General features: G+C 39.9%; 3 protein-coding genes across 4 annotated transcripts; 1 reads left to right on the plus strand and 2 right to left on the minus strand.

Moving 5' to 3' along the window:
- Window positions 1-1,096: 1,096 nt before the first annotated feature.
- LOC112175642 lies at window positions 1,097-3,417 on the minus strand. The gene is made up of 4 exons (XM_024313350.2): window positions 2,631-3,417; window positions 2,410-2,499; window positions 1,569-1,645; window positions 1,097-1,432 (listed from the first exon to the last, which is right to left on the minus strand). The coding sequence occupies exons 1-4, from the start codon at window positions 3,372-3,374 to the stop codon at window positions 1,282-1,284; spliced, it is 1,062 nt and encodes a 353-aa protein (XP_024169118.1). The 5' UTR covers window positions 3,375-3,417; the 3' UTR covers window positions 1,097-1,281.
- Window positions 3,418-3,525: 108 nt separating this feature from the next.
- On the minus strand, window positions 3,526-6,020 carry LOC112175640 (homologous recombination OB-fold protein). 2 transcript variants are annotated; one of them, XM_024313348.2, is made up of 6 exons: window positions 5,619-6,020; window positions 5,332-5,394; window positions 5,093-5,194; window positions 4,899-4,964; window positions 4,319-4,397; window positions 3,526-4,143 (listed from the first exon to the last, which is right to left on the minus strand). In XM_024313348.2, the coding sequence occupies exons 1-6, from the start codon at window positions 6,000-6,002 to the stop codon at window positions 3,647-3,649; spliced, it is 1,191 nt and encodes a 396-aa protein (XP_024169116.1). In that variant the 5' UTR covers window positions 6,003-6,020; the 3' UTR covers window positions 3,526-3,646. The 2 variants fall into 2 exon arrangements, with proteins under 2 accessions (XP_024169116.1, XP_024169115.1); XM_024313347.2 differs by having other exon boundaries at window positions 3,526-4,146.
- Window positions 6,021-7,841: 1,821 nt separating this feature from the next.
- On the plus strand, window positions 7,842-9,589 carry LOC112180866 (protein C2-DOMAIN ABA-RELATED 4). Its single transcript, XM_024319432.2, has 4 exons — window positions 7,842-7,991; window positions 8,090-8,300; window positions 8,832-8,927; window positions 9,031-9,589. Exons 2-4 carry the CDS (start codon window positions 8,130-8,132, stop codon window positions 9,322-9,324), a joined length of 561 nt encoding a protein of 186 aa, XP_024175200.1. The 5' UTR covers window positions 7,842-7,991; window positions 8,090-8,129; the 3' UTR covers window positions 9,325-9,589.
- The last annotated feature ends 7,617 nt before the right edge of the window (window positions 9,590-17,206 follow it).

Genomic DNA, 17,206 nt, shown 5'->3' on the forward strand with positions numbered 1-17,206 from the left:
AGTGCAACCAGGCGGGGAGTATTCCTTCAATGGAGCTGGGTGGCTCTTGCAAGCTTGAGTTTCTCTGGGATCGTCGGGATTAGGTTTCCGGTGGGAGGTCGATGTCAGATTCTAGATTGCAGATCTGAGGCTTTGGAGGTCGTGGCACAAGTCCAATACGGCGGCGGCGTGAAGGGGGAGATCGACGGCTTGGGGTGCTGCGGATCCACATCTGGTGGCCGGGATTTGGGTTTGTGTTCGGTACGTGGGGTCTTTCTCGGACCTCTTGGAGCGTCGTCAAGGTGGCAAACAGCTGGGGTGTGCTTGGACGGGTGGTGGCGGTTATGGCAGGGGTGGTGGTCGCGTTTGCAGCTGTGCAGCGTTTGCCCTAGCAAAGGAGGTGGTGTCTGGGCCTGAGATGGGCTGTTCCTTTTGGACCTTGGGTTGGCTTTTCTTTTGGGCTCAATTATTGCTTTATGGTTTATGTTTTTACTTTTCCAATAACTCCATATTTTTGGGGAAGATAGTGGGCTTCGGCCCAAGTAGGCTGGCCAGGCTTAGTCAACATAAGTTTGCACGGTTATGATTTCTTTTTTACACCAAGTTAATGAATCTTCTGAAGTACCACAATTGAGTGCATTGACGAAGGGAGATTCAAGATAGTTTTCTTAGTGTAAGCTGAGATTTGTAGTTGTGTTCTTGAATATCTGAGCGACAATGTATTAGTGGATGGTACCTGTATTCTCTTACCTGCTTGACCACTGAGTTATGGTACAAGCATATGGAGTTTATTTGTATGTGCAGTTCTGGCTTTGGGATTAAATGAAATCTCTATTATTCTGTCCAAAAAAAAATTATGATATCATTTTCTCCAACTTCTTAATTTCTTTTTGGTAGCTCAACTTTTTGGTAGTCACAATGCATGGCTTGCTCAAAAGCATGCCGAAAGATAAATGCTCAAAGACGGGTGCAATAATTGGAATGTGATCCTTTGCATTATACCCAGATGCAATTCCAACTTCCAAAAGCAACACCAACGCCTATGGCGCATGTTACAATGATCCTTAGCCCAATCTTGGAAACAAATTTAGAAGAAATGGACATGATTTCCAGGCAACCTACAACTACGTACAAGGGAGGTTATGGAGTTAAGGTAACGCAAAATTCTCATGTAATCGAGAAACAAAACAAAAAACAGCATTTCTTTCTTTCTTTGCAATAGGAGTTCGGTTTTTTCCAAACTATTACATACTAATTAAACTCCCAATCTTGAACATACTAAACAAAATACTGGGGCTAGATCTAGGCAAGCTTTCTCTTATTAGCTTCACCCCTTTCCAAACTTTCTTTGATGCAGGAATAAGCATTGCCCTTACTTTCTTTTGCTTGTTCTGGCAGGTTCAAGGGGGTTAAAGTCTCGCATTCTTCAATTTCTATCAAATCTCCACATTCCCTGAGTTGTAAAATAAAATAAAAAATCATATAAAGCATAATAGAAAGATACTCCATATTTATTTAAATTAAAGAGGAAACCAAAAAATGTGATAAAAGAACCTATATATGGCTTGTAGGAGAAAGTAACAACTCACCTTTTCTCTTCTTGTTTTATCTGGTTCATGTGGGTGGCAATCCCTTCTTCTTTAATCGGTAGGATATTATTCTTTAACTGGATCAAGAAAAAGAAGAAAACTAAGACTAAACGCAGAAGCATAATTAACACAACAACTGTTAGCAACAAATCACCTTCAAAATAGATTAGCTAGGCTACCAAAATTCTGAAAGTTCTCATTCGCAAGACTCATATATCCTAACATCCCGTCCAATACATGAATACCAACTTATTTTTTGGACTATCAACAAAATAAAAACAAACAATCCTCTATAAACCACAAAGCGAGACAAAAAGCACAATAAGAGACCAGCAAGTGCTTCAGAAAAGTATCAACATCAGTAAAGAGGCACATGGTCATTCTCACAGCCATTAGCGATTAGTCAATCTATCAGACATTTGTAAACCTTTTCAGAGGGGAAAAGACTCAAATATTATTGCTTCCTTAAGAGGTTTCCGAACAAATTTGAAGGAATAGGGGTGGTGCAGACACTAATAAGTAATGAAATAGGCAGTTAGGCACTATAGCCAGCAGAACTTGACTTGGGGTCCATTCTTTGGTTACCACCCTCACAAAAAGAATAGGTTTTGGAGATCAGATGAAAAAAGTCTGCAGGTAAAATAGTAGGTAATAGCGAGAATTAATTAACCTAGAAACAATTATATGAACCTAGCCAGGAAGCCTAGGAAAACAACTATATGAACGAACCTAGCTAGGAAGCCTAGCAATCTACTAAAATTAGTTGTTTCTTGTTTAGCTTTGTGCCTGTGGTTCTTAATAGTATATATATATATTTAAGAGGAAAGGATTTCTGCATTACCAGTTGATGAACCTGGTCCTTAGCATCAGCCTTATCCTCCTCCTCCTGTTTCAGAACTTGGTCCTTAACATCAACCTTATCCTCCTTTTCCTGCAGAGAGGTCAACATAAGAAAACTAGGAATTGAGAAATAAAATAAAAGAGAAGTTACAAGGCTAAAGCAATTCTGTGTCAACGAGGTCAACATAATAGACAAATAAACTAAAAGAGAAGTTTACACACCCTAGTACTGGTGATGGTCTGCTCTTTTTTCCAGTCCTCATATTCCTCTAGAAAAATTCTACTCTTGAGGGCGTTCTTCACCGTCTCCAAATCATTGAGGGTGCTACACCTATCAATATGCTCTCTCACCCTTGCCATGAAAATTGTGATTCCGTTGCGATACATAGGGCATCCAAGAATGTAGGGAATCATCATATCCAGGATCTCCCCCTCATCGCCTTGTTTCATACTCAATCCCATCCGACTGCACACAAGCAACAGATCCTCCATGCATTCTTCTCTCGTTGTTGGATCATTAAAATCATCAATCTCCTCCTCCTCATAAGCCATCCCCACCTCCGTTTTCCCCTCAGCCACCGCCACCGCCTCCACATCATCATCATCGGAATCCTCATCCGTTTCCTCTTCCAACTCCTGATCCGATTCCTCCTTCTTCTTCTCCTCCAAACTTTCCTCCTCCTTCTTCTCCACGCCGCCGTTTGAAAGATACTCAACAACTTGTCTAACCAACTCGACGTCGATCACATTCCTAGATTTTAGGAGCTCTTCTCTGATCGCTGTGCTGATCTCGGCGATCACTATTGACCAAAAACATTCCTCGTATTGTTTGAGGAACGAATCGACGGCCTCGATGGCCCTTGCGCGAGAAACTTCGTCTAGATCGATCTTCACCCCAATTAATTTGACTTGCCTCAACACGTCCATGGCCTCCGGCTCCGTCAAGTTTATCGGTCTCCACTCCATCTCTCTTTCTTCCTATCCAAGTAACAGCTTTCATAAGCTAAAAGTTATATATGCTTACGTATACCCCCAAACTGGGCCTCAGTGGTTTTGAAAGTTGAGAAGTTTCGGTTTGGCAAACTTTTTGTCATTTGATTCAGCGTGCAAACAAATGTTGAACTAGCATCAAAACAATATGACAACGTCTAATGCATCCTATTTACAAGTCTGCGGCTCGAATTCAGGTCATTACATGTACTTGTATGATTCTAAGCAACTGAGTATCAAGGTAAGCCTCAGTCAAAGTCAAACAGATTTAGTTGTTCTTCTGTGTAGTCTGGGAGCGCAGTTGTTAAGCTCAGTGGCTGCCTTGGCCTTTTTGCTCCTGTTATTCTCCCATGATTATCAAGAATCTCAGTCGAGTTTGCTGAACCACTAATGGGTTGGATGATGCTTGATGAATTGTCCTCTTCAGCCATTCTGAGCTCCTCAGCAACCCCAGTTACTTGTTCTGTATCAATAATGTCCTCTCTAACAGACATTTTAGTGATTCCATTAGGCATAGCCTTTTCCACCAATGAAGGCTCTATCTCTACAGCAGCAAATTGGCTTCCAGAGTGCACATGAGCAGAGAAAATCCTTCCTGGTGCCGCGTGGCCAGTTTCCATATGCTTCTCAATATTTTCACTCCCAATCACCTTGGAATTTTGTCTCAGACATTTCATGATTCGCTGAGTACTATCCTGTGATGGGAGGAGTTTTTCTTGTGGCATCCGTAACATTTTACTATTTTCTGCTGTAAAGAACAAAGAGGTACAAAACAATTAAGTTTTACTAAGAAACATAAGAATTCATGTTACAATCTCATCTCTCACACCCACAGGCAACATAAAAATGAGAAGCAACTTTTCTCTTTAATACAAGCAGATTGAATATAAGAATATTGCCTACTTATAAGTTTGACTTACCACAGATGAGAGCAGGAGTATTAACTGACGAAATTGGAAAATCTTTTGTGGCAAGAGGCCCACTATCCTTGGAAATGACCTGTAAATGAAACATTTCATCAGTAAACTTCAAATGAAATAACAAGAAAACAGAAAGAATGGGGATGTGGTGTGAGTGTATCTGGTTTGGTGGCTCATAGGAAAATAAATACTTGTGACCAACTCCAACTCCAACACAAGGAGATCTTATGTTTATTTTAAGATTGCTGCAATATTGAAAAAGAAAGGGAGAGCGATGTGTCAAGAATATTAGTGCCCCAGAAATGCGATATGTGATTAAGGACTTGATCAAGCACATCAAATATTGATTGTACGATGCCCTCTAACTCTGCTTTTAAGGGCTTTCCTTCATCAAGTGATCAAACACATCCAAGTGAATATGAAGATCATCAAATAGCAACCCTCTAAAAGCTCAAGCAAAGTGATGAGAAAAATGGATGGCCGGGCTCTGTAAACATATTCCTAACCAATCAAAGATGCCTTTCTTTGCCTATGTTTCTACAGTACTCTAATAATTGTCCAGACCAAAAAGAGCACGCACCTTGACAATGTTGCTCACCGTCACATTAAGATAACATGCAGAGTGTGAGGGGGAAAACACAGCAACCTGATAACAAGCATTCATTAGTTATTCCCATGGTGTTGATAATGACATGAGTATCTAAATCACAACTCACTAAAGATAATTATAATCAGTGAAACTCAAACTGTAAACGAGACATCAGAAAATCCAACCTTCTGCAGAACCAAAACCGCACCCACAGAAATGCTCGTCCCAAACTCTCCCTCAGAAAGGGCTTTGCGGTGGATGGTAGCATCAATTGTACCTGTAGGATCCTGAATGCAAAAATTCAGCCACATTGGTATCTCTAGTGGCACAAAGTGAAAATTTGGGGAAGCAAATCTAGTTCTTAGTTGACGGCTAAGACCAACGAATAACCACAGAAAAACCACACATTCATACACACACTCACCTTCAAAGTCAACATGAGATCACCAAGACCATTTGGGGTGCAAGATTTGATCATAGCAACAACCTAATCAACCAGCAAAAACAGAAAACCACAAGAATCACTGACTCAGTTCTACTCAATCGGTTTCGCAATTTTAACAAAGCTCCAATCTTTAACACCTAATTTGCCTAATACAGATTAAGGGTTTCCAATTTTTCTCAAAGTGCTCCCAATTCTAATATTCCAACCCCAAATCCCAGATCACAAAATTTCCAATTGACACCAAAACGACGACGTAATAGAACTACCTTAGCTACTCTGTGAGTGCCAAGCCCCTTCTTGATCGAACCCAAAGGGGTCCGAGGGCCGCCACCGCCTTCTGAATCGAGAGCGTGGAGCCAAGAATCGGCGGCGAAATCGTCGTCTTCCTCGTCGCCGTTCTCGAAGACTCTCCTTATGAACTCCTGCGTCGGAATCGGCTCGTCGGAGGAGGAGGAGGAGGTCTGGGAGCGGCGGTGCATCGCGGCCTGAACGGCGCCGGCGGGGCCCGGAATGAGGGCCGGAGATGGAGAGGAGGGTTTGGGTAGGGGGTTTAGGGAAGGAGAGGAAGAGTGGTTGCAAGGGCGAAGAGAGAAAGAGGGGAGCTCCGAAACGTCGTCGTCTACGTCGAGAGCTTCTTCCCAGGGTTCCATATGGTACTGCTCAGTGGAAGCGCGGGAATGTGATGGAGGGGTTTTGTGGGGTTGGGTTTTGCAGTGGGCCGGGTTTTGTATTGGAGAACTGGGCTCAGAATATCGGGTCCAAAAGAGTTCGGTTCGGTTTTTGTTTTGCTTATTGTACAAAGTCACTTCGGTGTCCCACCTTGTGAAGGATTCCTAGGATTCTTGTGAAATTATTATTATTAGGATCAATACATGAGAAACCATACATGTGAAGCATTATGTGGAATTTATTAGGATGAATATGAGGCCAGATGAAAAGCCGTACACAATGAAATTGTTTGATTGGCCCAAAAGGACATTGAAAATGAGGGGTTGAAAATTTATGTGCAACACAATTCAGGTACAAGGATAAGCTTAAGCAAGCTTAATAGTATGCTCGATCTTGTCAAGAGAAAGTAGAGAAACCCAAGGACTGATTGATCAGAAAATGAGGTGCCATAAGAGTCACTCGAACTCCTTTCTTGAACAAGTCGCAAATTATGATCCACTTAAAATAGAAGTAGTTCGAACAACTTTGTGTCTTTCTTGTACCAAATTAATTAAATGGTATATATCATGGCCATGGACTACATGTCTCAAATCAGTGAGATTAAGCAATGCAGAAGATACCATCAATAGTTTAATGGTTGAGTGTGTTGGTTTGAATTCAAGTTTGATAATTGAATTGGAAATGTTCTAATTGACTGATCAAAATACTAAACTATAATTTTGACTATTTCTGAAGTGAAGATAGGCTATAAACTCTACTGGTAATGAAGTTCAATTATATCTCGACTTTTTTTTCTTTTTCTTATACAAAGAAGAATGGACTGAATTTTTCTTTGACTTGAATTGGTTCTTATACCAGTCCCTGCTGTAGATCTAGGCCTCTACTGGTGCAATGTTCAATTTTAATCCTCATCGACAACAACAAAATGTCAAAAGGACTATATATGTAAAAATGATGTAAAAGATTTCAAATTATCTTTGTCCAAAAAAAAAAGGTTTGAGCACAATCAAGTATATTTGCTTACCACATTTTACGACTATTTAATAGTGTTTCTTTGTTGAATTATCTCAAGTCTCAACCTTTTAACAATGTTTAGTCGGGAATGCTAATGGTTGTGTCTCTATAATAGGAATGAAATTTTCAACTTTTGTATGCCAATACCTGTAGATTGCTGATTATGAAGCATAACTATTCTAGTTTTGGTCCAATTCATTTCTTAAACAAAAAAAAATTACTCTTCGATCTTTCTAGTACCATGTGATGATTCATACCAATAGAATTGCACCATTTTAATAGATTCAATAGAAGGATACTCTATATATTATTGAATAATTCAATCCTAGTGGATTGCTAATTAGCGAGTGACGTTATTCTGATTTTAGTTTATTTTATGAACCAACACTTTTAAACCCATTACACTAATAAAAATTTACAAGTAATTATAATCTATTACATTATCTAGCAATTTCATATAATAACTCAGACGAATAGAATAACAACATTCTGACACAATTCAAGGCAAGAGTGTAGATCACATAGTACCCTCCCAAACTAAAATAATCTCTCGAAAATTACCCCATTCTTGTGGGTGGAGAGTGTCGCCGCCACGATAAACGACAATAGTAATGTCCGGCATCAAGACCCCGGGAATAACGGTCCACAACATCTTTGTCAAGTCAACCCTCAACCTCCCCCATAATTAAATCTTGTCCATTGCCTCCCTCAACTGCCTACCGGAAGTTCCGGTCACCTTTCCTCCCTCCCCACCAAAACAGTAAAAAACTTTCACCCTTTTCACCTCCCTCCCCCACTCTGCCCCACCACAAACAAACACAGTAAAAAAAGAGAAGAAAAATCAGTCCCTTAATTCCCTCCCCCTGGAAAATACCAAACACAAAAAAACAAGAGGAAAATCAAATCAAGGTGTTTCCTAGTACTATCTTCGGTGGGCCCAGTCTCATAAGTTTATTGTATGAATCTTCTTCTTTATTGATTGGATTAATTTACCAGGTCATTGTGGGTTAGGTAATTTTTGATTGTGCTGATTTGGTGAAATTAATTGTGGTAGAGGGTGTGTATAAAGGAGGGGAGAGGGAGATCAAAGGAAAATGGCAGACTCACCTGGTGGTGGTAAGCACCAAGGAGGGTCAAAGTCGGCAGCGTCTCTCATGGAGAATTTGCTCGGTCTTCTCCGCATCCGCGTCAAGCGCGGCGTTAACCTCGCCGTCCGTGACGTCCGTAGCAGCGATCCCTACATCGTCATCAAGATGGGTAAACAGGTACCCACCACTTGTTCCATCTTTTCCCACCATCAAGTTTCCACCTCTGTTCTTGGTTCTTCTTGTTGTGCTCTCTCTGTTGTTCTTGCATGGTGTGTATATATATATATATATATATATATATTGTTGAGAATGTCAATAATTTGCGCTCTTTTGTTGTTATACAGCACAAAAGTCTGTTCCTTTGGAAGATGTAAGAATGTTTTTTTAGGTAGATTACGACTTTTTCGACTCGATCTAGGAGATTTCTTGGTTTTAGCTATTTGTGTTAGGGAGATCGGTGCTTAGAATAGCTTCAATTTGATTCAGGCGGTCATACCATCACAAATTGTTGCAACCCTTTGTTCCTAAGTTTGACTCTTGTTTTGGAAATAAGGAAAAAGGTTGTAGTTTTAGTGTTAGATTAGTTCTTAAACAGCTTGATAAAGCCTTACTTCGCTTGTGCTTTTGCAGCTTGAGAAATGGTTTCTTTTCCCTTTATACTTTTGTTGCCGTATGATTTAGTTTGACCATTATGGTCATAATCTGCAGAAACTGAAGACTCGTGTGATTAAAAAGGATGTTAATCCGGAGTGGAATGAAGATCTTACTCTTTCTGTTACGGACCCTTCTATTCCAGTCAAGCTGGTAACTGCTTCTTCTATTGCCCAACATATAATCCAACTATTTGTTCATAAAAGAGAATGTTAATAATTTGTTGATGGTGAATTTGTTTCTTCGTGGTGTGTAGACTGTGTATGATCATGATACATTCAGCAAGGACGACAAAATGGGAGATGCAGAGTTCGGCATAGTACCTTATATTGAGGCATTGAAGATGGACTATGAAGGAATCCCGAGCGGAACGATTATCACAAGAGTACAACCCTGCAGGCAAAACTGCCTATCTGAAGAGAGCAGCATCCGCTGGAGCGAAGGTAAGGTCGTCCAAGATCTCTGCCTCAGACTGAAAAATGTGGAATGCGGTGAAGTTGAAATCCAGTTGCAATGGATCGATCTTCCTGGTTCCAAGGGCTTATCATGAATGGCCTCTCTGTATGTATGTTTTCTGTCTTATATATTATATTGGCTGCTTGCAACCTTCTACCACCTGAAACTGAAATCAACATGGACTGGTTTTCGTTCATGGCTGGGTTGGTTTGTTCATATATATGTATAACAGAACCAACAATGTATGTACTTTTATTCGACTACTGGTTGGTTTTAAGCTTGTAGCTCATTAAATAGGTTGAACAATTTGGGGCTCTTGTCATCATAAAAACTGAGTAAGTTGCATGTACCCATTTTCATATGTTGTTGGGTACATCTCAAGCTTCTAGCTCATTTTCACTTTTTCAGGGCAGACTATATAAAAGTGCATTATAATAAGCCTTCTTTATACAATTGCAAATGCTACCGTATACGATGGGTGATGGAATTTATGCAGATCTCTGCTTTCCTCTGTTGCATATGTTTATGATATGTTTTTAACAGTTCTGTTCATTAATTGTTTCCAAAAATCGATAAACAAGAAGGTATAAAAATCGAATTCATCTATTATATTTGCAATAAAATTAGTGTGTGTACCTTCTATGCTGCACAAATCACATGAGAAAAAAAGACACTCACTAGGTAAGGGAATATTATGATTATTATCGAAGTTCCATGAAAGAGAAGTTGCAAGAATTTAATCTGAAGCCGAGAGAGTGTTGGAGTTCATGAAAAATCATCCTAGTAAATAATCTCTTTTCTTTAAATACCTAATCAATCAAGTGATACTAGTCTCAGCCATATTTGAAGCCAGCACCAAACCCCAGCTCTGTTTATACCAGTCTCAATCTTCTTGTTTCCTATGCTAAACATGTGACTATCGAACTTACATATGGAAACATTAAGATGAATTCAACCAGACAACAACCTAACCTAGCTAGGTAATGTTCCTCAAAGTAGAACTGATAACAAGCTGAAACACCCATTCACATCAAATGTGACTAGTATCATAGCCAAGATTTTGAAAGTAAACTTATTCTTCAGAATCTGAAATTCAAAAAATTGAATTATGGGATTCACCTGTCCATGAATAGATCGTCGACAAAGTTGTTCATGTTTTCCTTCCCGCCAAGCAAGCAAATCATGGCTTCCAAGTATCAAACAACTGAGGTTCGTCTTCGTAGGACTATAATTTTTCTCCCTTTACCCATATAAAAATTTCGACATAATTTTAAGTTTTTAACATATTTCCACACTTCTTATGTTAAACAAATTGACATGCATCACACACACCAAACCAAAACCCGATACTTCTTCTACGACACAAATGCTGCTCGGCATTGGGCCCGTTTCCATAGAAAAATGCTCCAACTTCGAAACCCATTATTCATTCGAAAAGGACTAATTATCTGCTTATTGGTTGGGGCCTGGTCTGGTACTAGCAATAAGGGCGAGAAGGCCCAGATATTCGGCTGTCACTAGCATCAGCAATAGATGAATAGAAGTTGGGAGGCTTTCCACTTGTTTAAGGAAAATTGAAACTGAGAGAAAAGAGTCGTACTTTCATTGATAATATAAAGAATTACAAGACATAGAATCAGAGTTGTATAAGGAAAGATAATCGTACAATTAAGCGGATATCTATAAATATCTCCGAGAACATCTCTAATTCAAAACCCGATTACAACTAGTTCAAGTAACCTAAAGTTTGGGCCAGACAAATATTTTGGATTTACTTGAACACTCCCCCTTGTGTTGCCCAAATGTGATGATTCTCTCGTTGCCTAATTAAAAACCTTGTCAAGTAACAAAAATCCTGTGTGATAAAAATAACCTCGGTCGAAAGGGAAAAAGAGCACAACACACCATTCACGTTTCGTAACCATACATGTAGACATCTCCCCCTGATGTCTGCATCTCCCCCTGATGACTACAGCAATGGGAGTTCGGATAACTTCGGCAAATAATGCTACCAACATGTTTCTCGAAAGTGGAATTTAGGCAATGACTTAGTGAGCAAATCTGCCACACTGTCCTCAGATCGAACCTAGTTCACTTTGATCTTGAGGAGAGCCTATTGTAGCTTATTATGCTTGATATTGTCGCTTTTGATCTAGCATTACTTCATTTGTCTAAAGCAAACAACATTATCCTCATAAATGCTCGTAACTTCATTTGTGGTAGACTTCAAACCACAATGTTCGTATTCTTATCTCCCCCTAACGACGGGAAAAATGTCTCATCAAAGTGACAATCCGCAAGACATGCGGTAAAGAGATCACCTAGCAAGGCCTTAAGTGGCAGACGATTGTTGAAATCTCAAATCCAATGTAATTGCACATTCATTTGTAAGGACTTATCATAGTGCGTTGTAGCGGCGCAATTGACACATAAATGGCACACTCAAATATGCGTAAGTACGATATTGGTACCCAGTCACTAGCTATAACGCATAAGTAGATTCAGTGGCGGTGGGTGGTAGACAAATCACCCGAAGCGGATATAAAGAGATTGGTGCGCATTACCAATATCCGGACTACCATCGTAGTCTTTTCCGCGAGACCATTTAGGTGTGTACATGATAATATAATGTCCAACATAAGTCCTATTGCAATAACCATAGAAAGTCTTCTATGTAAACTCTCTAGCATTGTTAAGTCCAGTTGACTAAATATGATGATCTGGGGAGTGAGCCTGTTGCCATATGATATGTGCTAGGAGTGTAGTATAAGTAGCATTTACAGGTGGACAATGACACACCACGTGATCAGTGTGAACCAACATCATGAAATTTATAAACGTCCACAAGTTGGTTGAATCAGTCTACAAAATCCCCATGAATTTTATGTAAGAACAGAATGAGTATTTTCTTATCATTATTTTTCATAGGACGGTTTCAGTCTGAATTTTCCTAAGGAACGAGGTTTGTAATACTAGCGAAAGATCTTAGAAGCAACTAATCAAGATTTTGGTTGGGCTTAAGCGGCTGAAACGCTATTCGAAGCAAAGTTAGTGATTGCAGTATCACCTGGGGCGCCATCACCATAATGGACGTCATCCATGGCGTTATGGATAGGGACTGTGTCAACCTAGGCTGGTGATGGATAGCGGCGGTCATACTTAGTTCAGGAATCAACCTTTGATTCGTGCTGCGTTTCTCTCAAAAGAATGGATGTCCATGTGAAGTATTTTGTAGACGGATCATCATATTATGACCAGGATGACTTATCATGTCGTGACAAAGCCAATATGTGTTTAAATCCAAGAGATCTTATCTCATGACTTTATTGGATTTAATAGCTCGAATAGTGGCATAGAGTCCACTAGAGAGACACATAAACTTCTCTAAGATGCGCATTTGTTCGCAATCATTAGAGGTATTGCAAATGAACTCATTTCTGTTCTCTACATGCGTTTTCGCATGGAATCCGTTGGCTATTTATAAGGTGCGATTTGCTCTAGAAGAGTAGAGAGTTTCTGTGACAGTAATCATGGTGTCATTTGGCAAGGGAAACTTGGGCTATTCCATGACCTTGAACTAATATTGATGGCCCAGCCATCATAGTCACAAAGGAATATGCTCAGAATCAAAATGGAGTCATAATGAAAAGAACTCAAAATTTTATTCATAGGCCACACGGAATTACGTCATTGTCTCTTTAACTAGAGAGAATCTAATCCAAGAAGCTTGCTAATTAATGCAAAACAAAGGTAGTCATTTGACTTCTTTCGATAACTCCAAAATAAATATGACCAGGTGAGTAAAGAGATGTCGGTGGAGCAAAGCTCGCTTAAATACCACTTATCTCAAAACCTTCCTTGACATCATACTCATTTTAGATGAACCTATGTGAAGAAAAACTAAACCAATGACATTTACTACAAAGTATATGGCAATTGCCTATTTACATCTCTTGGAAAAATAAAGACTTAAAAAGAATTGACGATTTATTAATCCCAGTTAGATTTGAACTCTTCAACCCTTCATTCTAGATCATCTTCTTGATCTTCTTATTCCATATGGTGATCTTCTCTTCCTTCACAATAGGCTTTGAAGGCGGTGACAATTTATTCACAAGCTCTACAAATGTGTGCCCAATGACCGGATAATTCACATCGGGAACATTCATCTCTGTGCTCAGACTCCATTGATTGAGGCGCTTTGAAAGCGTCATTAGGATGGCTCTTAGTGTCGGGGGTGCCACCAACATGGCCAGAGGCGTTGCCTCTCTCTCTCTCCTTCCACGTTGACCTCTTCAGTTCCGTGTCCGCCTATTTTAGTGGTTACCTTCCTCATTAGAGCTAGAATATGGACTAGAATGGCGTTGCCTCTCTCTCTCTCCTTCCACGTTGACCTCTTCAGTTCCGTGTCCGCCTATTTTAGTGGTTACCTTCCTCATTAGAGCTAGAATATGGACTAGAATGTCCAAAATTGCCCCTAGATTTAGGGTTTCGCTCTTAGCGCCCTCCCTCAGGAGCACGACTATAATTGGACTCCGGAATATGCTTTGTTCCCACGGGTCTCGAATTATAGTTCTTCACAAGGATGTTGTCATGATTTTCAGCAACATTCATTGCTCCAATGAGCTCATGAAACCTTGTGATCCATCCTGCAGTAACATCAATTCGATAGTTCTTTGCAACCATCAAAGCAGAGACGGGAAAGGTAGAGATAGTCCTCTCAATCAACATCGCATCTGTGATATCTGTTCCACATAATTTTATTAAGGATTTAATGCAAAGTGTTTCCGAGTTGTAGTCAATAACTGACTTGAAATCACAGAAGCGGAGGCTATGTCATCTCACTTCTAGTTCAGGAAGCAGGGAGTCACGGACGTTGCCAAATCTTTCTTCGAGTGAGACCCACAGCCTTTTGGGGTCTTCTTCATTCATATACTCATACTGGAGCGAATCATTCATATGACAAGTCATTAGGATGATGGCTTTCACCTTATTTGCCTCTAAGGCTGATGACTTTCACCTTATTTGCCTCTAAGGCTGCTCTATTTTCTTCCAAATGTTGAACTTGCTCAACAGTTAACATGTCCTGGCAAGGCTCGAGAATCGTATCCAGGATTTTATTGGCCTTGAGATGTTAGCGGACATCACGAACCTACTTGTGATATCCAGAACCAGTTGTTCCCAATGGAGCGAAGTCCAGTCTGTTCAGGTTACTCATCCTGAAAGAGAACAAAAAATTATGGTTAGTTTTGGAGCTTAAAAGGATACCACGAAAAACATATAAAATTTCTAAGCGTAGTCGCTCCCAGGAAATTATGAATTTCCGAGCGCAATCGCTTCCAAGAAATTAGGGATTTCTGTGCATAGTCGCTTCCAAAAAATCAATTCCAAGTGGTATTGGATTAGATCGAAAAAATGATGTGTTTGTGGTCGATCATAACATCTCAACAAACTCTAAGTTTGGAGGACTCTACAAGCTCCAAGCTTGGAGAGAGCACGAACCCCCACAGCTCGGCTTTTGGTCTTCCCTATGAAGAAGAAATGGGGGGTATAATAAGGGAGGTTGCAAGTCCCCTATAAAAAGAAGAGAAATTGAAAAAAAAAAAAAAAACTCAAAAAAATATAACTTTTAGTAAAAAATACCTTGAAATAGTTATCTGAAAGTTGCCAAAAAATCTCGAAGGAAAATCGTCGGAAAAATCTCACAGGAAATCTGGCCAGAAAGTGGGCTGAAAAGTCGCTAGAAATCTAAGGGCTGGCTTCCGTACGGTACCTGAGCTTATGGGTCAATACCATGTACCGTATCAACTTATATTGGTATGCAAAAAACTATACCACTACCGACCACAAAATCTGGTATACCAAGAAGTAGGTATACCGATTTAATCGGTTAGTTAGGTACGGTTTGGCACCATCCCGAAGCAGATAAATGGGGGAGAAGGAGAAGAAGAAGACGAGAGCAGAAAAAAAAAAAAAAAAAAAAAAAAAACTGAAAAAGGAGAGTCCAGAAAGAAGAAAAAGAAGAGACGGGCCAGGCCGGGAAAAGAAAGAAGAAAGAAGAAAGAGAAGAGAGTCAGAAATAAGAAGAAACTAAAAAGAAGAAGAAGAAGAAGAAGAAGAAGACAAGAAGAGAGCAGAAAAAAAAAAAAACTAAAAAAAGAGAGTCCAGAAAAAAGAAAAAGAAAGAGAAGAGTGTCAGAGAGAAGAAGAAGAAGAAGAAGAAGAAGATAAGGAGAAGAAAAAAAATATAAAAAAAGAGAGTCCAGAAAGAAGAACTCAAGAAAGAAGAAAGAAGAAAGAGAAGAAACGGGGAAAGAAAGAAGAAAGAAGAGAGTCAGAAAGAAGAAGAGAGAAGAATACAAAAATGAGTACTGTTGTATTATACATGAGTTCGGTACGGTACGGTATACCGTGTATATATGAAAATTCAAACCATTACCGTACCGTGTATGTGAAGTTGGTACGGTATGGTCAAGAGTTCGGTTACCGCAATGTTGGCTACCAATTTCTTTGGTTTGGCATGGATGCGATTGGTACAGTTTTTCTCGGTACAAAATGCCAGCCCTAGGAAATCTAGCCGGAAAAGTCGCCGAAGGGGACCTGTAGCCTGGGCTGATGTGGCGAGGCTGACGTATCATCGAGGTGGGCCTGGCGAGCAATGGGTTAGTGACGTTTGTGGGCCGCGCTACTTTTTTTTTTTTCCCTCTTTCTGCCAACTGGGCTTCTGATCTTCTTGGTTGCGGCTGCAGCTGCCTCCTCCTTTTTTCTTTTTTTTTCTTCTTCTGCCGGTTTTTCTGCAGGAGGTTTTGGCTGCCGGTTCAGTAACTTCTAGACCAATTTTTGGGTTTCTTCTTCCGGTTGGTGAATCTTTGGATCGAGAAGTTTTTGCTGGCAAAATTTGGTAGCAATCAGAGGTCCAGAAGGTGGTGAACGGGTGGAGTATTTGCTGCAGGTGATTTGGAGCTTCCGGTGGCCTGTTTAGTAGGTTTCCAGCCGGTTCTGGTTGTTCTGCCGCCGACTCTAGACTGCTGGGATCAAGCTCTTTAAGGTGTGAGGTGGAGGCACAAAAGACTTCAAGGTTTTGTATTCGAATTTAGGGTTTTAGCTTCTTGAATCAGGGTTTGGCTATTTGTTTCAGGGTTAAGGCTTCGTGCTGATAACGTGTTTAAGGAAAACTGAAATTGGGAGAGAATTGAGTTGTACTTTCATTGATAATAGGGGTCTCTTTATATAGAGGATTACAAGGCATAGAATCAGAGTTGTATAAGGAAAGATAATCGTACAATTAATCGGATATCTATGAATATCTCCGAGAATATCTCTAATTCAAAACTATCTCTAATTCAAAACCCTATTACAACTAGGTCAAGTAACTTAGAGTTTGGGCCAAACACATATCCCTGATTTACTTAAACACCACCAAATATTTGATTTTGGTGTGGACTTTCTGGAGGCCCATGTATTGCATGCAATTTTCTTTTGGGGTCTGATACTCTGATGTATTGCCTGCAATTTACTAATTCCTTTAATTTCTTTTCTAAAGCTTGAATTTATGTAAGGGGTTCAAGTTGATTAAGATAAAATAAACAAGAGAAGTTATTATGATGATGAGTGAAACCAACCTGCCCTAAAAATTGTGAGGTATTTGGTGGAAAACCTGCATTAGTATTCTGTACGGCTCTCGATTGTTTTTTTCTCATCATGGAGTTTGAGAAGGAGAAACAGTACTATCAGTCTCTTCAAATTTGCATGCAGCCTCATCTTGTTTGTCTCTTATTAATCAACCCATTAAGGCATGCCTAATAATGATAAACAGGCCAATGTCATATATATATTGCTGATCGGTGAAACACTACACTGTATCTTAATTGCATGGATAATAATGCAGTGATGCTTTTGTTGGTTTGATTTGATCACAAATCAAACAGTTAGCTTGTCCTTAGTTAATGGCATGTTGCATAGGACAAACTAATCGA

Source organism: Rosa chinensis, chromosome 7 (genome assembly GCF_002994745.2).
Source record: "Rosa chinensis cultivar Old Blush chromosome 7, RchiOBHm-V2, whole genome shotgun sequence".
In the NCBI taxonomy this organism is placed as follows: Eukaryota; Viridiplantae; Streptophyta; class Magnoliopsida; order Rosales; family Rosaceae; genus Rosa; species Rosa chinensis.